General features: G+C 29.9%; 1 protein-coding gene across 1 annotated transcript; it reads right to left on the bottom strand.

Annotated features, from left to right (window-relative positions):
* Nucleotides 1–13,639: 13,639 nt before the first annotated feature.
* Nucleotides 13,640–23,865, bottom strand: LOC129965410 (collagen alpha-1(II) chain-like). Its single transcript, XM_056079262.1, has 3 exons — nt 23,741–23,865; nt 20,436–20,489; nt 13,640–16,040 (listed from the first exon to the last, which is right to left on the bottom strand). The coding sequence occupies exons 1-3, from the start codon at nt 23,750–23,752 to the stop codon at nt 13,719–13,721; spliced, it is 2,388 nt and encodes a 795-aa protein (XP_055935237.1). The 5' UTR covers nt 23,753–23,865; the 3' UTR covers nt 13,640–13,718.
* Between the last annotated feature and the right edge of the window lie 576 nt (nt 23,866–24,441).

Below are 24,441 nucleotides of genomic sequence, written 5' to 3'. Positions count from 1 at the left end.
GTTATGAATTAAAGTTAAAATGTAGAAAACATTTTAAATAAAAATTATTTCTACCTTTTGTTTTTAATACAAGCGTGTTTTTCATGCGTTAAACTCATTAATTTTTCCAATAAATAATAAATTCTTTTTCCTGCAATAATTAAAAAAAATGGTGCTATGGTGACTGTGTTTTAGAATTAAGCTTTTCAAAAATATGTCAATGAATGAGTATAATATAAAAATCAAAGGAATTTATCACTTTAATTTCTGAAAATGTAGCTACTTTTTAATTTTTTCATTGGGATTTATACCAATTGCTGTTTTTGAAATATGTAAGAATATTTATATTCTTTGGCTCTGACGAGTTGGCAGCTGACCTTATATAAAATTGTGTTCTGAGAGGGAGAAAAGTATGAAACGGATGACGGGTTGCGACCAAGTAATGGGGTTAAAATAAATAAAATTCAATTGAATGGAATTATTTTTTTATTTATAATTTTTGATGCCCTGTTGAATGTGGATTATTAAGGGGGGAAACGTACTTCTCCTAATTTATCTGAATGAACTTGTCTATGACACGTCTATATAATTCTTGCTTCAGATCAGCTAACTCGTCAGAGCCAAGCGACAATATTAGAACAATACATTTCATATACTATTAAAATGTTGCAGCTAGAAAAAAGAATTGAGTGACATTTTTCTGAGATGGAAGCAATTATGAAATCAGGAAATAAATACCATTTTACGGGTTTTGCATTCTATATTTCAAAATTACAATTAAATTTAAGGATTTTATTATAACATATTTAATCAACATTAAGCCGTTACATTGTAAACTATTTAAATTGTAGAAATTAATTATGAAACTTGTCGCATTTGAATTTTTTCTTCAAAATTTTTAAGAAATAACTATTTCACAAAATGTGTATTTTGGAAAGATTAAAGATTCTCAATGTGCATAATTGCTCTCAAATATGCTTAACTTGTGTACTGAACAATCCAGTATTTATGAGAAACAAATCAAATTAAATTGTGATATATAACTGTACTTCTTTGTTATCAATTTCATGTCCTTGTTATTATTTCTGCTTCATCTAATTTATTATGCTTAATTTATGTACTGAACAATCCAATGCTTATGAGAAACGAAACAAATTAAGTTGTGATAAACTGGTGATATATAACCGTTCTTGTTTGTTATAAAATTTGAGTTCTTGTTATCTCTTATGTTTCATCTAATTTATTTTAAAAATATTTCATGAGCATGTTATTTATTTACATTCTCCTAATGTCATTATGTATTTCATTATTATTATTATTATTATTATATTTATGCGATATTTGACGAAATTAGCTACTTTTTCTATTTTTATTTTCCAAGAGGGATTAGAAAATGAAGTATTAAAATTTTGATCAGTTAATAATAATGTAATGGCCGGAAGAGACGACAATAATGTTCACTCATGGAATTTTGTTATTCAATGCATTAGTAATAATTTTTTTTGTAATTTACATTAAATATGATTGTGTGATATGTTTGCTTTTTAAAAATAAATAAATTTATATATACAGACTTTTAGTGTTTTTACTTGAATTTGTTTCAAATATTAAAAACAATCATGCACAACATAAAATGTGTCTCGCGTTTAATATAACAAAATTTGTTTCATCATGTTTCAAATTAAGAAATTTAAAAGAGATTTAAAATGTTTGTACGAAACATCGTTACACGATAATATCTTAGACTTATTCCTCTATCTTTAATGGATCTTTTTTACACTTGTTCTTAATTATACTATATAATGTGTACATAAAAACGTGTTTTATGTAGCTGCAATGACCGTGAGTATGATTTTAGTAATAGCAATATTATTACAAAACATGCTTAAAATATTTTATTAAAGTTAGTAAAATTAGTGAAAAATGAATAAAAATAAAATTGATGCCATAAATAATTTTTTTGAATTCGAAAATTGCGAAAAAAGGGAATTTGTGCAATTATATGTTTCGAAATTATAGAGAAAATTTTTAATTTTTTTTAAATATCTGCTTAAGAATTTAATAAAATCTTTTGAAAAACCACTTTTAATAATGATGTTTTACCTTAGAAGTAAATACGAGATAAAATGGTACCTCGAGGCATGTATAACATGTTGAGTGATTCCCCCACCCCCCACCCCTTACATGTCTCATCGCTCAATTTAGAGATTGTATGTCAACCAATCAACATTTTCATGTCAAAATATTTTTTAACAATAAATAATTATTTAAACATTTTAATGGGATTAAAAAGCTAGTGAATTGATGAAATGAGTTTTCATGTTAGAAGTTACATCAGAGTTATTATTAAAAAATTTCGTAATTTTTAAATCAAAGGTCTGTTTAATCAGATCGACCCATTTTCTCTAAGTTTCCATATCGCTTCACATTATTAAGATGAGAGGTTGAATTTCAATATATTTAATAGGCAGCATACCTACGATTATAATAGTTTTTTTTTAAATAGGGGTCCAAATAATTTTCTTCAGAATTATTTGGTCTTAAATGCTCCCACGAAAACTGAAATTATCTTTAAGAATGGTGTTATAGTAATCAAAGATATTCTGGCGTTTGAAAATGAAATGTGACATACGAAAACTTTCTCGATATTAAAAAAAATCAAAGAAATACAATTACTAATTATTAAATAATATGGCACGTTTAATAACCCCTTGATTATTAGAATTTCATGTTTTTAAGATTTTAATTTTTACATAGTATTTTACAATTGTAGATAAGATGGTTGACTATATTTAGAAAATTTTATGTGCTGTAGTTATTATTAGTAGGTAGTATAAGAACAAACTTTTTAAAATATATTTAAATTTAGAGGTGAAATAACAAATGAAAATTGTAGTGAACATGACAATGCACTTGAAGAATTTATGTTAAACTTCGAATTAAAATTATTTCAGTACATATCAACAGGATAATTTAGCTTTGTTTTGATCAAATGATAATATTTTTTTTAAATTTGTTATTTTGTTAGAATTTAATTTGTAGAAAAAATCAAAGTAGGATAATCACCTGGAAGAAAAAATCAAAGGTGTTTTGAAATTTCGATATATATCAATACTAACTTCCATCTATAGAAGCTAGTTGATTACATCATATATTGGATTTAATCTTTTAATACTCTATTTTGCAATATAACTGAAAAAAATTTAAAAATAGAAATAATTCTTATAAAAAATCTGGCCTTTTTTGAAATTAATATTTATTGAAATAAAAATATTGCGATGGAAATTTTTGCAAATTCAAGAAAACTAAAATATTATTTTTCCGAATGTTATATTTAACATTCAGTTAATTCAGATAATCCAAAACTTATATTTCAAGCTTGATTATTTGATATATAATTTAGAAGATAAGAATTTTTAAAATGCATTCTATTTCATCTTCTTATCAAAAGTTAATACTGGATCCATTTCTGTGACTATATAAATTTTATGTCCGAAACTGATGTCTTAATTAATTTTTTTGCAATACCATTTCTTACCTTTTCGATTATTTTTTTATAAATTCTTGTAACAGAAACAAAATATTAATTAATTTCTAGAAATATAGATAATCATCTGAAAACTTTCATATAGATAAAAAATAACGGAAAAAAAATCAAACACGATGTTTAAGAGAATGAATTATGATATATCATAAAGCAGTCGCTGTCATAACCAATAATTATGATTATTCTTTTCATAAGGTATTCACAGTACAAAAAAATCTTTAGTATATAATTTGTTAAATCTTTTGAATAATGTTTATCTTCAGAATTACGAAATACTTATGTATTTATAAATCACTATTCATAAAAACAAACAAGAAGACTTAGAAATTCATTTTGATGCAACTTTCCAGACAGATTTTATTTATAAATTGAATATTTCTGAGTTAATATTAATAAAATTAATAACAGAAATAGATTTGTCCCGATTCCAAAGAAATCTTTTAATGCATTTAAGCCTTTTTCTTATTTCTGATTAAATAAATGAAAGTATTACGTGAAAATTTAACTCTTTATTCTTAGTTTCACAAAACTAAAACATTCATTAATGAAATACAGCAAATACACACTAAGCCAGAAGTCCATAGCCAACACCATAGCCTCCATTAACAGGATATCCCAATCCGGCTGCTCCAAGATCTCCATATCCATATCCTGCACCTCCAACTCCGGCAGCACCGGCATATCCTCCATGTCCGTAAGGAGCGTCGGAGATGATGTGGACGGCTGCTGGGTTCTGGTTGGCGGTTCCGGGTTCGTTGGTTTTGACCTGTGCTCTAAAGCCAGCATGGTCAGCAACGTAGTTGACCTGTCGGTGGATTCCCCTGGCATCGGTGAATCCGTAGCTTCCTTTCACGTTCTTACCGTCACCAACTTCTTCACGATGCTGTTCTCCATGCTTGTCCTTTACGCTGTATCCGAACTTATATGGTTGTGGAGCATGATGGATAGGCTAAGAAGAATGAAATATAATTGAATTATCAGGTTTATTTTTCAATAAGAATTTCTTTCAGTCAAAAATTAATATGTTGAAACTAATCTTTATAATGACTTGTTTTTAAAGAGAGTTACTGTTTGTAACTAGAAACAGTTTTTACTTTCAAGGAAGATTTTACAGGTCTATTTAGGAAAAAAAAATTATATAACATATTAAAAAATATCTTTAAAATTGTAAGAGAGAAAATAGTTTGTGTTATACTTACTTCATGATGAAGGTTGGCGAAAGCAGCTACAGTCAAAGCAGCCAAAACAAAAAGCTGAAACAGAGAAAACAGACTTGGTCTAGACGTGACAAAGCATTTTACAGAATGAAATCATATAAAAATTTTGCGAAATAATGTTCACTTTTGTTTGTGTTTTACCAAGCAGTTTTCATAAAAATTATGTTGATTAGTTAAAATTAAACATATTTGCATTATGAAAATACACTTTGTACTACAACTAAACTGCTACTATCAGAACAGAATGACAAACAACATTATTCGCCATCTTCAAGATGTTGGCTGGTATTCAGAATATCGCATAGCATCGTGGATATATAGTACAATATCTTTTACTAATAGCGGAACTTAGAATCTCTACAGATCTGAAGGCAGGAATACGATGTGATTGTTTAATTTCGATTCAAGTCAGGATTATATTGGAAATCCATTATTCATATACTAGCATTAGAGTAAGTTGAATCAATCGTAGAAAGGGAAATGTTAAGTGACCTGGGGAAGGTAAGAGAATGACTGATGTTTTAAATGCCATTCTCGTGATTTGATAGAGATTTAGCATTAGAAATTTCCGAAATTCTTGCATAAAAGTTCTGATTTAAATTTAAATACTTATTTTTAGGTGCATGCGTAGATACATATTTTATGACAATTTAATTTGTAGGAAAAAAAGCATAATTTTCATGATGTAGTAGCTTCTAATTCTTCAAGAAATGCATCATCATATGTTTCAATGTATATGTTTCAATTGCATTTAAATTTTTTTTAAGGGGGTAATCTTAATTTAAGCATTGCTGCATTTATCTTTTTCATTGCTAACAAATGAAAATTTAATATGATTAATAAAACATTCATATATAGACAGCAGATTTATGATTAGCCTTTCAGATATAAAATTGAAATCTGAAACGATTATCTAATAGACATTAGACATTAGAACCTGTTATAAAGTAAAGAATAATTCACTATTCTTTTTAAAACTAGAAATTCTCTAGATGATATATTTATTCTAAAATAAAATTTGACAAAGACAACGTCCTTATTTCATAAATCTAGCAATTCCGGCTTTGAGGTAATAAAAAATATATCCAAAGCCAATTATTCCTAAATTCTCCTGTAGCTTAAAAAGAAAACTTTTTCTAATTAAAAGAAAACCAATATTGTTGAACATTTTCTGCAGCAAAAATAACCAAAAGTTCCTGAACTATCAACGATTTTCATCATTCTTTCATTATTTTTTTTTATTACATGAAAGATAGACAAAAAATCATTAAAAGTAATTCATTTACTCTTCTGCACATGAGAGTTTGTCGCCATCTCCGTGGAAAACAGTAAGTATTGAAAGTGATAATATATTTTAGATTTTAAGTAAGATGAATTAATATTAAAAGAAATTTATAACACATCTTTACAGCCAAAAATCATTGTCAAATATATGTGAATTCTGAAAATTTGATGACTCCTCTTGCATTTGTAAACTATCCATATATTGGCGTTGCTTTCATATTGATTCATTTCACTCATTTATTAGAATTTCTTAAAAAAGGAAGATGGTACGTCAAGCTGTGTCATGGGAAACAATATTCGAAGAGAGAAATTTTTTACTGTTTTTTTCAAATTACTGTTTTTTTCTTCAAATTTTTTCAATATTTCGCACAGAAATAATTTCACAAAATCCTTCCGATAAAATATTTCCCTAAATCATCGAGGAGATGAAGTTTATCCTCGATGTTTATTTTCTAAATAAAAAGCGAGGATGAGAAGGATGAGTGAGCTAATAATGAACTGTGAGGATGAGGAATACTAAAGGATGAGTGAGGATGAATTTACTAAAAGACGGAATTAAGTTTCATTACTTTCGATATCAGGATGAATTTACTAAACGACGAAATTAAGTTTCATTCCTTTCGATATCAGGATGAATTTATTAAACGACGGAATTAAGTTTCATTCCTTTCGATATAATTGAAAAGACGCCCTTTTTAATATATTTTTCACATATTTGGTACAACGAAATTTTTTTTCATCTGAAAAGTGGTGGTTGACGATATAGTTAAAGAAATTTTGATAAAGGCTTTGAAACAACGGAATGAAGAAATGAATGTAATTAAATAAAATTTCGTATAAACTTTCAAGAAAAAACCTTTAAGCTGTTGTAACACTGTTTGCATGTAATTACTAGTCATAAATTCATTGAACTTCTCTACAAATATTTGCTATTATTTTAATTTAGCTCATAATATTTTTGAATATATAGAGTACAAAATTTCTTTTATATAATGAATATTATCCTATGTGCAACATTATGTTTTTTCTTATAAATGAATTAAAATAATTCTTATTACTAAATCAAAAATTCTACTTTTAAGTTTAAATTAATACATAGATTAAATTAATTATTTCATATTATAATAGTTTTTCATCAATTTTAATTCAAGTTCCAAAGTAAAAAAATTATAAAATATAGTAGTAAAATTATAAAATATATAGTAAAATTATAAAATTAGCCCCGAAATAATTTAATTTTGTATGTAATTCTACATCTAATTTTGTCTGGAGAAGATTTGATGAGGTTTAAACGAATATACGATATGAGTACAATAAATGAATAGTTTTAATTAATTAATCTAGATGCAATTAATTAATTTTTAATCTGGAATAAATGCATAATTTTAATTACAAAGTAGTTCATGTTTTTTTTTTCAGTTTTTAATCTTATTTCCTAATATGTTATTATTTAAAGGTTAAAACAGTTTATTAAAATTATATTATATTGAAAACAATTCAAAAACTTATATTACCTGGGAAATCATTTTGGAGTTCTTTTATCACAGATAACTTTTCACAAGTGATAACAAGTATTTGTGTATCCTTCTATTTATACTAAAAGTTTTGAAAGAAAAATAAAACTCGAACATAAGTTGTGTGATGAAAATGTTCACGCTTCATTGATATCATCGTTTTAGGGCTATTTCGAAGTGCAATTTAAAGCTGCTATTTGAACATTGAAAGAAAAAAAGCAATTACTTTGGAATTCGAAATATACGTTAGATTTCAATGTTTTACTTACGCAACATGCATTGTGTTTGTTATGAGGGTCAAAACTATTAGCGAGATATTTAAAGGATTAATTTCATTTTTTGATTAAAAGCATAAAGGTACCATGGATGTCAAAATTCTATTAAAATATTGTTATTTCAAAATATTTTTAAGAATATATCATTCAATTAACAATCGAATTATCAGGTATATGGGTAGAAATTAAAACTGTTCGATGGAATCGTTACAGCTCTAAAAGAAAAATCAGTGGGGGGGGGTCACCCTAAAACATTCTTGCATATTCTCTAATAAAGGTATTCTTCCACAGAACGTCTTGCCTAGCATTGGTGTAGAATAGTTACGAAATATTAACCCTTGACTTGAATTTACCATTTTTAATGCATCTATAGTATCATCATAGGCGAATTATTTGGCGATTAATCCCTGACATGCTGTTAATAGTATCCGAAAATCGAATTTGCATTTTGGATGCGTTTTCCCAACTGATTAAGACCACAATTTGACATGAAATTGCACTTGTAGTCATAAAATCACACGTCAGATTTCATATATTTTAAGTCATTGCATCTTTGAGTTATCTCTTTCACACGCTTCTAAAAGTACAGACCGACAGACAGTCAATCCCTTGTTGGATTTGGCTCAAAATTTGATAGGTGTCTATACTATAGATGTTAATTCTGTGCATCAAATTTTATCTATCTAGATAATTTTTTTTTTGCAGTTCTCGTGCTAAATTATATTTGAAACGCCGGACAGACAGACTTCCTCATAACGGATCTTGCTCAAAATTTGAAAGAAATCTATAAATTTGGTATAAAGATCGTATACCAAATTTCATTTGTGTAGTTTAAAACGTTTTGGAGTTATCATTGTCACAGACAGATGAAGAGACAGACATTTTTCAAAAATGTGTTTTTCGAACACAGAGAGGTCTAAAAAGTGGAGATTAATCAAAATTTCTAGTTCCAATTTTTTGTCTATTGCTATTTTTTTTTCTATTTGCTACGTATACGAGAAAGTAATAAATTTCATGAATCATGTTAATCTTCATGTGGGGAATTTTAATATACATTGAAATTCCTTCATGTCTGAAAAGATGAAATTTTATCATCTTTCTTTAATTCTGTTTCTGTCGTATTAGAATTCTGAAATTTAATACATTATGTTCTGAATGGCATAATGTGATATTTTAACAATTTCAAAAATTTCTTATTAATTAATTGTTTAATTTGAATTAAATTTTCAATTCAAAGAGAGGTAGAAAAGAGAGGCTACTGAATTTGATTAAAACCTATTTCAAGAATTCCTTATAGCTGTAATAAATTATAAAATATATTAAAAATTTAAAAATAAAAAAATATAAATCAAAATAAGAAAAGAACACTAAAATTAGATAATGATTATTTTTCTGGAAAATCTAGAGGTGAAAAAAAATCGCAAAAGCACAAAGAGTTGAAAAAAGGAATACATCCACAATAAGCATCATAAAATAGAACATCCCTAAATATTCTTTAGAAAATAAATATATTATAAATATGGTTGATTTTCTAATTCATTTAAAAGATTTCTATCATCGTCTCTCTTAGGCGAGCATTTTTGTTTTCATAACCAGATTTTTAATATAAAAAAATATTTTCTTATTTTTAGTAAAGAAAATATGCTTCTTAATATTCATTTATTAATAATTAATGGAAAGAGACAGAATTCTAGCAGATTTTTAAATTTAGAATTGATTTTGTCTTTTCCCTTTCACTTGTGAGTAGTAAAGAAGAATGCTAGAATTTCTTTTCATATGTTTAAGGAAACAATACAATCTTCATATTCTGTAGGAATTCCTCTAATCACTTTTTGAAGAACTAATTTGTAGGAGAGTCTAATTAATGTACTGACAATTTTACATTTTTTAAAAAAATTCCTAGTGCCACCATTAATATGAGAGATACATTTACAGCTAATCAAGAAATGGAGGATAGTTATTAGGTAGTTACGATTAAAAAGATATGAAATGATTTTCTAGTCTTAATCCACAGTTTAAAATGTTCATTTATAATATAAAGATTAAGGAAAAAATCATTTGAAATGAATAAATGAAATTTATTAATTGCGTTTCAATTTTAAATATATTGTTACGAAATTTCCAGGGTTCATTTGGATAGTGGAAGTTATATAGTGTGGAGAACGCTCAATCAGCAGGCGGCAGTAGAAAAAGAAACAACGACGTTTATTTACACGAAGACACACAGGACAGCACAAAAACGACAACTATATACAGCATAGAAGACGATTATCTTCAGCCGAGACGTGCAGCATACACAGCAGCATACAACAACAGCACACAATAAGACTCTACTGCAGGCAGTAGCGCACAGCTTAGTTCAGTACTAGCTTCACTCCGTCGCTGCTCCGCTTATCTCTGGAAGGCCAGTTCTTTACCGTCGATTCCGACTACTCTGCTCTGTCGCTTCCGACGACGACCCAATTCACGACTCTTCCCCGGCAGCTGCAGCTCCTTTTATAGGTCTCAGGAGGCAGGGCTAGTAGCCTCTCAACCAATCAGGAACGTTCGAGGCGTAACTCGGTTCCTACTGGACGGATCGGGAAAATTCTCGATGTTTCGGGTATAATCTATTTTGGCGCCAAAGTCGCCAAATTCGTCGCCAAGTCGCCAAATGGTCTCCAAGTTTGTCGCCAAGCTCTAGAACCTCCGACGCGACACCGGGCTCCGTCCAATACAGATGACTGTAAAACATTCTTTCCGATGGTGGAACCAACTATGCTGGGAAGCAGCATTACAGATTCGTAACAATATTTAGTGCCATCTGAGGCTGTCATAAAATAATAAATAAAATTGAGAGATGCACAGCACATTTTACGGCCATAAGTATCCTTCTTAACGTCTGAAGTACTAGAGAGAGGAAGATATATTTCCATTTTCATAAACGGTTGGAAGTAGGACCTTATTCCATAAAAGAATATCTATCTTTTGTATAATATAACTTATTATTCGCGAATCAAGTTTTTGTATTATCCTGCTATATTATTGCATTTTTTATAATTGGAAATTTTTTAATCAATTTCAAATTTTTAAATATTTTTTATTTTTTGACTGTCAAAGACTCTTGGTATTTTAAAAATGATTCAATAGGAGTCTGAACTGCTTGTATCTTAATTTTTTTCTGCCTCTTTTCGGAAATATATCTATTCTAATAATAAAGTGTGCGTGTATGTTAGCGCTCTACAAACCAGACCGTTATGCCTAGAGCTGCCATATTTGGCACTTAGAGGGCGGGAATGTACACCTGTGTGCGAATTTCTTCAGATTTTAACTAGAATTTCAACGAACTACAAATTAAACTGGATTTCGGTATTTTTTAAAAGTAACTTACGGAAATATTGCTGCAGAAAAGTTTTACACAGTTTCAAAATTTAAAGAATTTTCTTTTTATTGATACCAACTTAATAATGTTGGAAACCTTTTATTAAATTTCTGTAATTTTGTAAAATTATTTATTTTGCTCAATTTCCAACAGTAGATCACATTATTGCCCTGAAGTCCGAGCCGCTTCAATTATTTGAACATATAACTTTCTTTTATTGTTAAAAGCTAAAGAAGAAAGATTTTGTTTAAGTATAGCGTATGAGACGAATAAAAAAAAAAGGGAAGGTAAAGTACCGTGAAATTTAGAAGACGGATGAAGAGACATTTACATTTTTCATAGTGCTATGTGATGCCATGAGATTGATCTTCTTTAGAAAGGTTCTTGTACACAATGGCGGAGCCAATATAAGATAATTAAAATAACATGACTTTATTGTCTGATAATTTGACGAGTCATGAACATGAAATTATGTTTATAAGATTTAAATGAAATAAAATACAATCAATATCCTCAATAAAATACAATCAATATCCAATACAATCAATATTTGGCAATCAATAGCTGATTGCCAAAGGCGACAATGTTTTCTCCATCGATAGGTAAAGGATTCACTAACGTCATATGACCTAACACCAACAAGGACGATTTAAAAATCAATGAAAATTAAGCAATACGCCCCACAGTATTCTAACCAGGTCTTTGAAAAAATAAATATTTACGCTTTAAACTCGAACATAAAATACTTTCTTGCAATAATTATTTCAGATAGCTGCAACAAGATGATGTATAGTTAAAGTCGAGCAAAATTACTAAAGTTTGACATATATTTTAATTATTTAATTAAATGTTTCCATTGCCATTTTTAGAATCATCTTAACCTTCTTCTAAACAAAATAGCAAGATATAATTAAAATTAATTTTTGGAATCACATAGTTTATAGATTGAAACGAGTAGTCATCGGTTTTCAGCTGGCCTGCTTGAAAAGGGCATTTTTCTATGTTTTTTTTTAAAAACCAGCACCAATCAAAAGATATAACGTTGTTTGTAGGAACACCAAAGAAAGCGGCACTTCTATCCCCTTGAACCAATGTTTATTTAGTGAACTTAAATAACAAATTCCCACATTTTGCTAAATGAGTGAATGGCTCTAATGATGATATTCATCAAATTAGGTCCAAACTGTAGAAACAATCACTATGATTATCAGCGGTGCTCTTCAAAAATCATCTCCACAAATGACTGTCATGCAATGCAAAGAAAAATAAAAGGAGTAAATCTTAAGAAATATAACAATTGATGAGTTTTGCATGGATGTTCTTGCCGCGTCTATATTACATCTGCCTGCAAGCGCCTAGTGGAGAACGGCTTTTATTCCCAATTACAGGTGGTTATTATATGTCTCACTCAACACATTTCAGAAAAGCCAGATTTCTTTGGGTTCACGAGACCCAATCTTGATCATAACAATATTATTTTATATTCTCTTGAATAAGGAGTTAAGACTCAATGCGCAGAGCTCTTGACACTCATCTTAAAAAAGCTTAGGATCTTCTACCTTCTCTCAGATAAGAGAAAGAAATCACTTTTGCAGATATCGGAACATTGGGATGAATTGGATCCTCAACAATTGCATGTTGCAAATGAAGTGTATGCCTACTTCTAATCGCTAAAAATTGACTTTTGGACATAGTTTAGTGTAAACATCCTGCATATAATAAATTCTTTTGGCATTTTTTTACATTTTAATATTCATTCATTTACAGCAATACATTTTATGGTTTTTTTTTCAGTTTAACTTTTTTCTTTAATTTCCATTTTGGATTGCATGGATTTGCCATGGATTGAGCAGATTCTTGAGCTTAAGAAAAAAAGTTATTAATAACGAAAAACTCTAAGATTTCGAAATTCTTATGTCAGAATTCTCTTTAATACTAATAGCATATACACATTTACTTTTCATCACTAAAATTTTTCTTTTGATGTTATATTCGAAATTTTATCAAATTTGTTGAAACAACCAGAAAAGAAGCTGTGATGCCGAAATTTATAAATAAAAACTTGCAATATACTTTTTATTTAAATTATAAAAATCTATTTGGCAGAAAAAAATAAGAAACAACCCCTTTAAAATAGAAGTATTAGGAAAAAGTTTTATTTATGTTTCATGAATTTTTCTTATCGTCGGAGATATGAAAATGCAAATATTAGGATTCTTATTTGTCATAAATATATAATTATATGAAAATAGCTTTAAAACTCTCAGAGAAAGGAATATTAAGACATTGCGATGCTTAATGAAATGCTATTAACGTTACTTCATATGAAAGCAATTTCCTTGTGACTTTACGGTGATTTAGTTTTTGAAAGTGAAAAAAAGCGAGGTTGATTTTTCTTGCATATTAAAGTTAAAAACCTCATTGCTCATTAAATTATAAGAAAAACTATTAATAAAAACAAATGAACAAAAGCAATAAGTTTATTGAAAAGTATTTACAATCACTAACAAATATTGCTTTTTTAAATATGATGAATACATTTTAAACAGTTGGACCAATGGTACCAAAATCTCCATATCCTTCAGCAGCTAAACTTAATCCTGTTTTTCCAACATCAACACCTCCTTGCCCTACAGCTCCAGGACCAGCAAGTCCTAGTCCGGCATTTCCTCCTTGTCCACTGAAAGCGTCTAAAATAATGGGCCCAGCATTTCCTCCTTGACCGTAGGGAGTGTCTGATATCACAGGGATGACATTTCCTCCTTGCCCGTTGAGAGCATCTGAGAATACGGGTGCGATGTATCCTATTTGCCCGTTGGGAGCGTCTGAGATTACAGGTGCGATGTATCCTACTTGCCCGTTGGGAATGTTTGATGTTACGGGCCCAGCATATCCTCCTTGCCCATTAGGAGCGTCCGAGGTCACTGGCCCGGCATATCCGCCTTGCCCGTTAGGAGCATTTGAGGTCAAGAACCCAGTATATCCGCCTTGTTCATTGGGAGCGTCTGATATCACAGGGATGGCATTTACTCCTTGCCCGTTGGGAGCATCTGAGATTATGGGTTCAGTATATCCTACTTGTCCATTGGGAGCGTCTGAGATCACGGGTCCGGCATTTCCTCCTTGCACGTTGGGAGTGCCTGAGATCACAGGGATGGCATTTCCTTCTTGCCCGTTGGGAGCGTCTGAGATTATAGGTCCGGTATATCCTCCTTGCCCATTGGGAGCGTCTGAGGTCGCTGGCCCGGCATATCCACCGTGCCTATTAGGAGAGCCTGAGTTCTCGGGTCCATCATATCTTCCTTTCCTATCGGAAGAGTCTGAGGTCGCTGGCCAGGCATATCTTCCTTTCCTATTGGAAGAGTCTTTCTCAGGCCCGGCATATCCTCCGTGCCTGTTGGGGGAGCCTGAGTTATTAGGTCCGTCATATGTTCCTTTCCTATCGGAAGAGTCTGAGTTCTCGGGCCCGTCATATCCTCCGTGCCTGTTGGGAGAGTCTGAGTTCTCGGGCCCGTCATATCTTCCTTTCCTATCGGAAGCGTCTGAGGTCTCTGGCCCGGCATATCCTCCGTGCCTGTTGGAAGAGCCTGACTTCTCGGGCCCGTCATATCCGCTTTTCCTATTGGAAGAATCCGAGTTCTCGGGCCCATCATATCCTCTTCTCGAATTGGAAGAGTCGGAGTTCTCGGGCCCATCATATCCTCTTTTCCAATTGGAAGATTCCGAATTCTCGGGACCGGCATATCCTCCGTGCCTGTTGGAAGAGCCTGAGTTTTTGGGTCCGTCATATCTTCCTTTCCTATCGGAAGAGTCTGAGTTCTCGGGCCCGGCATATCCTCCATGCCTGTTGGGAGAGCCTGAATTCTCGGTTCCGCCATATCTTCCTTTCCTGTTTGAAGAGTCCGAGTTCTTGGGCCCGTCATATCTTCCTTTCCTATCGGAAGAGTCTGAGTTCTCGTGCCCGTCATATCCTCTTTTTCTATTGGAAGAGTCCGAATTCTCGGGACCGTCATATCCTCTTTTCCAATTGGAAGAGTCCGAGTTCTCGGATCCGTCATATCCTCTTTTCCTAGTGGAAGAGTCCGAGTTCTTGGGCCCGTCATATCTTCCTTTCCTATCGGAAGAGTCTGAGTTCTCGTGCCCGTCATATCCTCTTTTTCTATTGGAAGAGTCCGAATTCTCGGGACCGTCATATCCTCTTTTCCAATTGGAAGAGTCCGAGTTCTCGGGGCCGTCATATCTTCTTTTCCTATCTGTGAAATCTGAGTTCTCGGATCCGGCATATCCTCCGTGCCTGTTGGGAGAGCCTGAATTCTCGGTTCCGCCATATCTTCCTTTCCTATTTGAAGAGTCTGAGTTCTCGGACCCGTCATATCCTCCTTTCCTATTGGAAGAATCTGAGTTCTCGGGCCAGGCATATCCTTCGTGCCTGTTGGGAGAGCCTGAGTTTTCGGGCCTGTCATATCCTCCTTTCCTATTGGAAGAGCTTGAGTTCTCGAGCCCGCCATATCCTCCATGCCTGTTGGGAGAGCTTGAGTTCTCGGACTCGGCATATCTGCCTTTCCTATCGGAAGAGTCTGAGTTCTCAGGTTCGGCATCTCTTCTATGTCTGTAATGAACGTCTGAGATTATGGGACTGGTAGCAGAGTTCTGGTAAGCGGTTCTGCGTCCATTGGTCCTATAATGTATCTTATAACCCTCTTTGTCAGCTTTGTAGTTGACCTGTCGGTGGATTCCTCTGGCATCCGTTGTTTCATACCTTCCCTTCATGTCCTTGCCATCGCGAACTTCTTCATAATGATGTTTGCCATCTTCATCCTTCACATTGAATCCATATTTATAAGGTTGGGGTTGATGAACAGTCTAAAAAAGGCAGAATGATTTTTCACCCTTTTTTTCATGGAATATATATTACGGTAAAATTTAAAATATTTTAGACAATATATTTCGCTGAATTTTTATTTTATGAGACTTTTTTTAATTCATTGAACAGGATGACTCAGCTTAAAGTACTGTGTTAATGGCGCCTTGGCCAAATAAGCAGCAGACGTTATTTCTTCATACTTAGAGGATACATGTATCAGACCGTGGAAAAATGATTTGTGTAAAAAAGTGTAAACAGGTGCTTCTACATGAAAATGAAACGCTGTGATTCATTAAATGTAAGGAAAATATAAGATAGCTCAACCTATAACTATCAAAATATGAGGAATAGGAAATTAGCTTTATTATTACATTTCTTTAAGTAGAAATGATTTTAATTATACGTCTGTGAGGGCAGTGATTGCGAACAAAATTTCCAAAAGGGCCGTTGTAACGGATAAAATAGAGGGTTTTGAACATTCTTTGATCATCTGTCGTTACCGGGGCATGCTTTGCTATTAAATGATTCAACCAAATATCTCTACCCGTGTTTCTACCAAAACGATAACAACGCTGCCAAATAGTGCGGCTACTGTAATTCCTCATTTTTATCAAGAGGACGCTGTTTGAACTATTTTTTTTTGTTGCACCAATTAATTTCCAATGGCCTGATATATATATACCTTTCAAATAGGAAGACGATATGTCAATGTCTTATCTTGCGAAACTGTCTCAAACAGAGATACTTTAATTTGGATTACCTTGTATATGTTCTTTAGAGAATGATGATAATCGAGCTATAATTATTATTCAAGATAATTATCTAAAAATCATGAGTTCAATAAACACTTTCTAAATTAGAAAAACATTCTAACGTTACTCTACGCTAATGTGAGTTCTTTCTGATACTGCATAGAATGAGGGAAAGTTGTGCTGGCTTGCACTTATATTTTTGGCCGATTTCAACTGATTTTACTTTTTTTTAACAGGAAGTTCCATTCTTTTTCTATAACTGATTGGAATAATTGGTTAAGAAAGTTTTTATAAAAATCTCCTTCGTTGTAGAATGCAATCCACATTTTTTAGGAAAATTAAAAAAAAAAAAAAAAAAAAAAGAAAGAAACCTCTGGCGTGTAGATATTTATTTGAAACCTAACAGCATCATAATTTTCTAACACTAAATTTTTCAGGGAGAATTTTATGTAATATTTTATACCTTTAAGTGATGTATCTAATATTTAAAAAAATTATATAGCAAGATCGATATTTTTAATATTTTAAAAATAATAAAATTTTCTTTTTTAGAAAAAAATTCTAAAAGAGTTGAATATCTGTTTAAACCGATTAATCATCCGGAAAAAGCTCAATTTTTTTCATTCTTTTCTCTCTTTTGATTTTTTTCTTTTTCTAGTTTCATAAAAGCTGATTTTGCTGATTTTATAAAGTGTAAATTTAAAAAAGAAATAAGAGCAGGAACAGGTTGTGAGTAACGCAACTCATCATCGCAAGGCATTGTGGTTCACACGTAACTAAATATTATAAATAATTGTTGGCGTTCTGTATTTGTTTAATTGTTAAAATTGTTCATGTTTGTTTTAGAAGTAATTGCTGCAAAAATATTTTAAATATTGTTTTGTGTTAAATTAAACTGTTTTTCTGCTGTTGAATCTGGCAACGAGGATTTTGTTTTATTAAAATAGAACGGGTGAGATACTCGCTGTCACTTGGAATTGATGTAGTCTGTGTTTTAATTTTATTCTTTTTAAAAACACTTTCAGTCGTTGGTAGTAATATCCTAGAATGAGAAAAATGTTTATTTTGTGTCGTATCGCGTGTTTACAATTTGCACTTTCAAATGCAGAGTCATATGCCGATATAAGAATACTTTAAATTCGAATATATATTATCTAATTATTTAGTAAATTATTAATTCAGTTATCCAATTTTTAAATGAGAATTAGATGTTGATAATTAACTAATTATTTGGTGCCTAATTTTCATTATTCAATTGATAATGTATGAAAAGTGTGGAAAAAAGAGAGACATAACTTATAATTATGAAGGGTTGATTCGTAGTGACATCTATGTGAAGAGTTTGAATACAAAATCCATTTTTATTATTAACAAAGATGATATGGTTCTACATATTAATAAATCTATATATTAATAAGATTATGCATTAAATGCTAAAAATAATCCGATTAGAAGGGTCGATAAAGGACATGAAACATTAATTTGGTAAAGTGCTAATTTTTTATTGATTCTATTCTTTTAATTTTTGAAGAAAGCACAACGATATTTTATTTGATTATAATTACTAAAAACACGAAAAATAAGATCATTTCCTCTATTTTGTAAAAAACGGTGAAAAATTTATTAATTTTTATTAGGATAGCAAAATATTTGATTGATAAAAAGACATTTTTTTCGCAATTAATAAGTTTTAAATGAATATATATGGTATATACTCTAAATGATTCAATAGCTAATGCCTAAGCTATTAGAATCATACATTTCTAACATCGGGACAATGTTCCAAATGGTAATAAAATGGCATATGCAGTCTTCCGGAAATATTATCCTCTTCGTATCTTCCTCTACGTATTTAGTGAAATTGTCTAAAACAAAGATATTTAAATCTTCATAATTCGAAGTTTTAGTCGCAGAAGAGTAGGTTTTTTGTTTTATTTAAAAAGTGTTAATGTGTCAAGAACAGTTTATTAAATACGATTGAAAGGAAAGTTAATTTTTAAAAAGCACATTCATTAACTCACATAACTTAAAATTGCTCTCTTATATCATTTAAAGCATTTTCTTTATATCATTTGAAGTATTTTTTAAATTGATGTATATGCATATTTCCAAAGGCTTAAAAAAATTATCTTGACTATGACTGGAGTAGACAACGCGGATGTTATAATAGAAAATCAAGTATCCATTAATCAAAATATTTTTGCATTATGTTACTTTATAGAAGAAATATTCTATTCTATTTCTAATAAATCAATCCTGTTTCTAGTTGAAAATGAAACATTTGCACACCTATATGCTTAAATTTTTCTCACTTTTACTGCATATATTTAACTAACAGTTTGGCGAAGTTCACAGTGTTTTGAATAACTTGTAGCATTGTTTATACTTAATTTATTAGTTTATTTTTTATTTTTTAATTAATTAATTTATCATTTATAGTTTTTAAATTTTAATTCTTAAATAATTTATTTCATATTTTTCTATTTCTGTTTCAATTTATAAAGTTAAAACTTTACTTTATAATCATTTTAAGTTTTTTTTTAAAAATTTAAAATTAATTTATGAAAATTAATTATTAATAACAGAAATTTAATTTATTTTTTGTTTTTATGCTAAATACTTGGTTATTTTGAAAATTCTATGTTCCTTAAGACAGTTTTAAATTTATGCCTTTCATAAGAATTATTTAGTTAGAGCATGTTTACTTGTTGCTCATTTGTTCTTTATTTACTTGATCCTTCATATAACTGCTTTTCAAATACATGATTGTCAGTGGAACTGATGACCTGCTGGCGAATGGATTGACCTAATTAGATATTCCAGATGAGATTGTTCTATTGTCACCCCGGAAATAAATTCTGGAAGTTCTTGAGGTAAAAGAGGCTTTCAATTGGTCTTTTTGGTGACTTATGATCTTTGTAGTGCCCTAGTATTAGCAGGAAAGAGGGCTGCATTTCAGCAACTTGCAGTCATATTCACAGGATTTCGGTTAAAACGAAATAAGAATCCCCATATATAAACATGCTTGATTATTTAATAATCTTACCCCTAATAGAATAACAATAAATATAAATGATGTCACATTATTTCAGTTATATTCACTTATTGAAAATAGATAGAGGCTGTTTTGGGATGGTGCTAGCAATTCTGAATCAGGGTCAGAGGACATGTAGGACATCTGAGTCTGCTCCTCTTCACATACTTTCCAAATCATTGTGGCATTTAATTAAAAATACTTTTGACCATTGATATCAAATTTGATGTATACCAGGTTTATATACCAAAGAATCTGCAGATGTCGCAATTGAAAGTCTACTTTCAAACCACCCGAACCTCAAACGTACTAATTAAAATTTGTATATATTTTTTATGCAATAAGCAAAATTTTACGAGGTAATTATTCTACCATGCATTGTGCAATAAAAATGTTTTAAAGGGGCTTTTTTCTTCATTCATTCAATTATGACATAATACTCTTCAGATTGAATTTCGACCTAGTTTTAGACTCCTTGAGAGAATGAACGATAAATACCTCCGAAATTTTTAAACTTAAATTTTCTGTATTAAATCAAATTATTTTTAATGAAGCACGAGGTAAATTACTACAAAAGCAGGAAAATTGGAAAGGAAAGAATGACTTACTTCATACTGACCATAGGCTAAAGCAATCACCGCTAAAGCAGATAAGACAAAAACCTGTAACATATAAATAAATATACAATTTTTAATTTATTATCAAAAAGTAAATGCTTTTAAAATGGCAATAACGCATTTTGATACTCGGAGAAAGTAAATATTTTTTATTAATCCATAACGAAATTAATCTAAATTAGTTTTAATTCTAAAGAGCAAAGCATTCCTGAAAGGAATTATAATTGTTACAATGGTTATAAGGGTTATTTATAATGGTAACAAACTGTATTTACCTTTTGAATAAAAGAAGTATGAATGATGGATATTTTTAATGATTAGTAATTACTAAGTAATTTTTAAATGCTCAATTCATTTGTATTAAAATTTCTCAACTAAAAATGTAAAATGCATATCCATGCCAAAAAGCGATTCGTCCATGTTCCTTGACTAGTCTTTTTATTTCCTTAAATCCATCCTTTAGTATTAAAAATCTAATATTTTTATTAGTAATATTAAAGGCTTAGATCAGTTTTAGATTCAACGGAGTCGAATTAGAATTATTTTTGATTTTATACTGTATTCCATTTTTAAGATATTATTTATAAACAGTACTAATTATGAAAACTATTAATTGCTTAGTATGAAATCATTTATTCATAATTGTATTTAATAGTTTCTTAAACATATGCATCAAAACAAAAAAAAAAAAAAAAAATTGAAAAGATACGAAATTTCTTGGATAATTTTGAACAAAAGAAAAAGAACATGAAAAAAACTGTGGCCATGTAAAATTATAAAGTTTGCTACTTCTTGGAAGATTTCGTTTGATAAATTCTTAATCGTAGAATAAGATTGATGAAGGGTAAAGCTGGTGTCATGAAATTACCGATCAGTTACTAAACCTTAATCAACTTTTTTTTGAAATTTCAATAATTCCTTCTGTTTCTACCTTTCCTTGATAAATTTTCCGAACTTCTTACTTCCACTATATACCTCCACTGAAATATTTATTACTTGTTTAGTGTCTCTTTTTTAGAACAATAGCGTATTAAAATTCCTCTCGGCAAGCTGAAAGGCAAATGTTCTTTATAATTTAAGTTATTGTTCGAATTCTTTTTTTAACCTTCAAGAAAAACAACGGCATATTAAATTTTGAAGCAATCATAGTTAATAATTCTATTGCTATAGTACAACTCAATATTTATTACCAAATAGATAATTTTAAGAAAACAAATATTATAAAATAATATACAAATACACTCTTTTTTTAGAAAGTTTATATCATTGGAAAGCTTTGAAGTTTTTAAGCAAATGCAAATGCCACAGTTTTGCATCAGTTGGCAAGCACTAAAAGTTTATTTTCGCATTGCAAATATATTTGTAGAAATTAATTATCATTTGCAATTATGGTTCTTTCAATTAAGGTATCCGACCAGGTTCGGAGACAAATTTTAAAAAAAATGATACATAAACACTTTTTATTATACCATATAGATGAAACAAACTCGAAAGGTCACTATTAGAAGAAAAAAATACACTCATTGCCTTAGGTTTTGAAAGAAAAAACTGCTTATTTAATGAAAATTTAGCGAAATTTTCAATGTTATGAAAAACAGAGTAAAATAATGGGAATATTTAAATTTTATTTCACCAATATATACTATATATTATTATAGTTCAAACTACATAAAATGTAACAGACCCTAAGATAAGAATTATTTTAATAAATAAAAATTTTATAAGTATTTGAAGTTACCATTAACGATTTTTTTTGTGAAAATTTCTCTATGTTTTGTACTTTGTAAAACTAAATGAAGCCATCTGAAAATCCGCTGTATATCACACCTGCAAAGCTTTTGGATATTTGCATATCAAATTTCATGAAATTTTATTGAATTGATTTTGAGATATCCTGTTTTTCGATAATCAATCACCCTAACAAGTTCTTAAAAATTCTATTTCACTATGCACTACATTATTATGTTATATTATTGTTGCACAGTTAATTTTTCAATAGCATTTTTAGGGAGCGGAGATTATAGGCTAATCGACCAGGCTCTCCATCAAAATCTACTATTCTGGTCATAATCAATCACTGTGAAACATTCATTCTTCAGAAAATGCGTTTAGATATTGTACTTGTAAATTAATTCATCCAAATGCGCTGGAAACAAATATAGTTTTCACGCATTTTTAACAGAAATGCCAAAAATAAGTAAACTACGACTGAGTAAGAAGAGAGTTTATATAAACATATCAAATATTATTTGAATAATTTTACGGTAAAAATAAAATAAAACACTCATTTTCGGTTAAAAATATCATTATTTCCGTTTTCATTTTTATTTGTTGTGTATAATTGAAATTATTGTATCTACAGCTCTATCATATATATATTAAAAAAGTCTGTTTTAGAATCTTCGAGGTTTGGATTTATTTTCAAATCATAAAAAAAAAAATCAAATTTGTCTGGGAAAAGCATCTTTACAACCTAGTCGGATACCTTAAATGCAGATAATACCATTTTATGATAAAAAGTATAGGAATTTATCGTTTGATTTTTCAATTATACTGGAGGTAAAAATTCGTCTGCTTTTGTTGATTAATTTTAAAACTATGATCTTATCTGTTGCACTTTTAATTATTTTAATTATAACTATTAATGGAATGTATAATGTTTTTAAAATATGCATCGTTACTTGTGTAACTTCATTCCACTAGAACTTTAGGCTTATTCGCATGTCATTAGCGAACATCTTCAATAGAATGACATTATATCTTTGGCAATCTTTTATTGTTGGTTAATCGCTGTTATGCGGTTAATACAAGTACCCATAGTTGGGTAAAAATTATAAAGATTGCAATTTTTTATTACAGTGTACTCTCAGTAACACGACAAACATTAAACTAAATTAATAAAAACTCATTTAGGTAACAAAACGTATGTATAATGGATATATATACAATAAACATAAGTTTATATATATGTATAAACTTTTAAACTTTTAAACGAAGGGTTTTGTTTCTAAGTACTATAAGTCGGTGAAGATTCGCAGAACTTTTCCTGATGTCGTATCATGAGAATCATTGCATATCTTCATATAAGGGATCTACCTAAAAACGCAGCTTAATAGGGATGATACAGGGTAAAATACAATTTAAAATCAACTTATTTATAATGGATATTAACTTAACTTGCTTAACATTTATTATTTAATTTATTTATTTTAATTTTTAGTCTGCAGATTTGTGGTAAATACGAAGGGTTAGGGTTGATATTTTGATTAACACAAAATGAAATGAAAATTTGTTACCTGAGAAATCATTTTGGAACTGCTTTCTCACAGAACAGGAGGAAATGATAACAAATGTTGCCGCGTTCTCCTATTTATACTTGTAAGCTTAACAGAAAAATTAAATATTTGAATTGCATGTTTAACATACACCTGGCTGGAGTAGAGATTTCCCAATCATTTTGAGTGCACTTCAGAAATGCGATTAAATTAATAAATGAATATGATTTATTATTTCCTAAGTAGACTAATTCTGGGAATCTTAAAATTGTGTAATGTAGAATTTTTCTTTGTTGTAAACGGTAAAACGGTTACTAAAATACGAATGACGAATAAACTTCGAACTTTCTATGCGCATTACAATGCCTTTGTATTGACGTTTATAGAATAATTCTAAGTAACAAGTAGCAGATGAATACACATTTGCAATTTCATATTGTTCACTTAAAAGTTGCCTCACAATGCCAGAAATGGAATTTTACAGCATCGGCTTTTAAAGTTTGTCTATTTAGATTTATTGTTCTTCCGGTAATAAAGACCGAAGCTGAAGTTGTGACATCTTTCTTGAAAGTATACGAATTATGTCTCTCATGCATTTATAAAACTAAATCATGTAAACTAGGATGAGAATTGTACAATTCTTTGAATATATGAGCCAAATAATATACACACACACTATAAAAACTCTCATATTATATTAGTACAAACTGTTATATAAATAT

The sequence above is a fragment of the Argiope bruennichi genome, chromosome 4, assembly GCF_947563725.1.
Source record: "Argiope bruennichi chromosome 4, qqArgBrue1.1, whole genome shotgun sequence".
NCBI lineage: Eukaryota > Metazoa > Arthropoda > Arachnida > Araneae > Araneidae > Argiope > Argiope bruennichi.
The sequence above is the reverse complement of the archived record's forward strand: the minus strand, read 5'-3'. Positions and strand labels throughout refer to the sequence as shown.

What these genes read in the sequence shown, in the direction of transcription:
- LOC129965410 (XM_056079262.1), bottom strand. An exon ending in TAGCCTATGGTCAGTATGAA is followed by an intron (nt 16,041 to 20,435) that starts GTAAGTCATTCT and finishes TGCCTTTTTTAG; the next exon opens with ACTGTTCATCAACCCCAACC.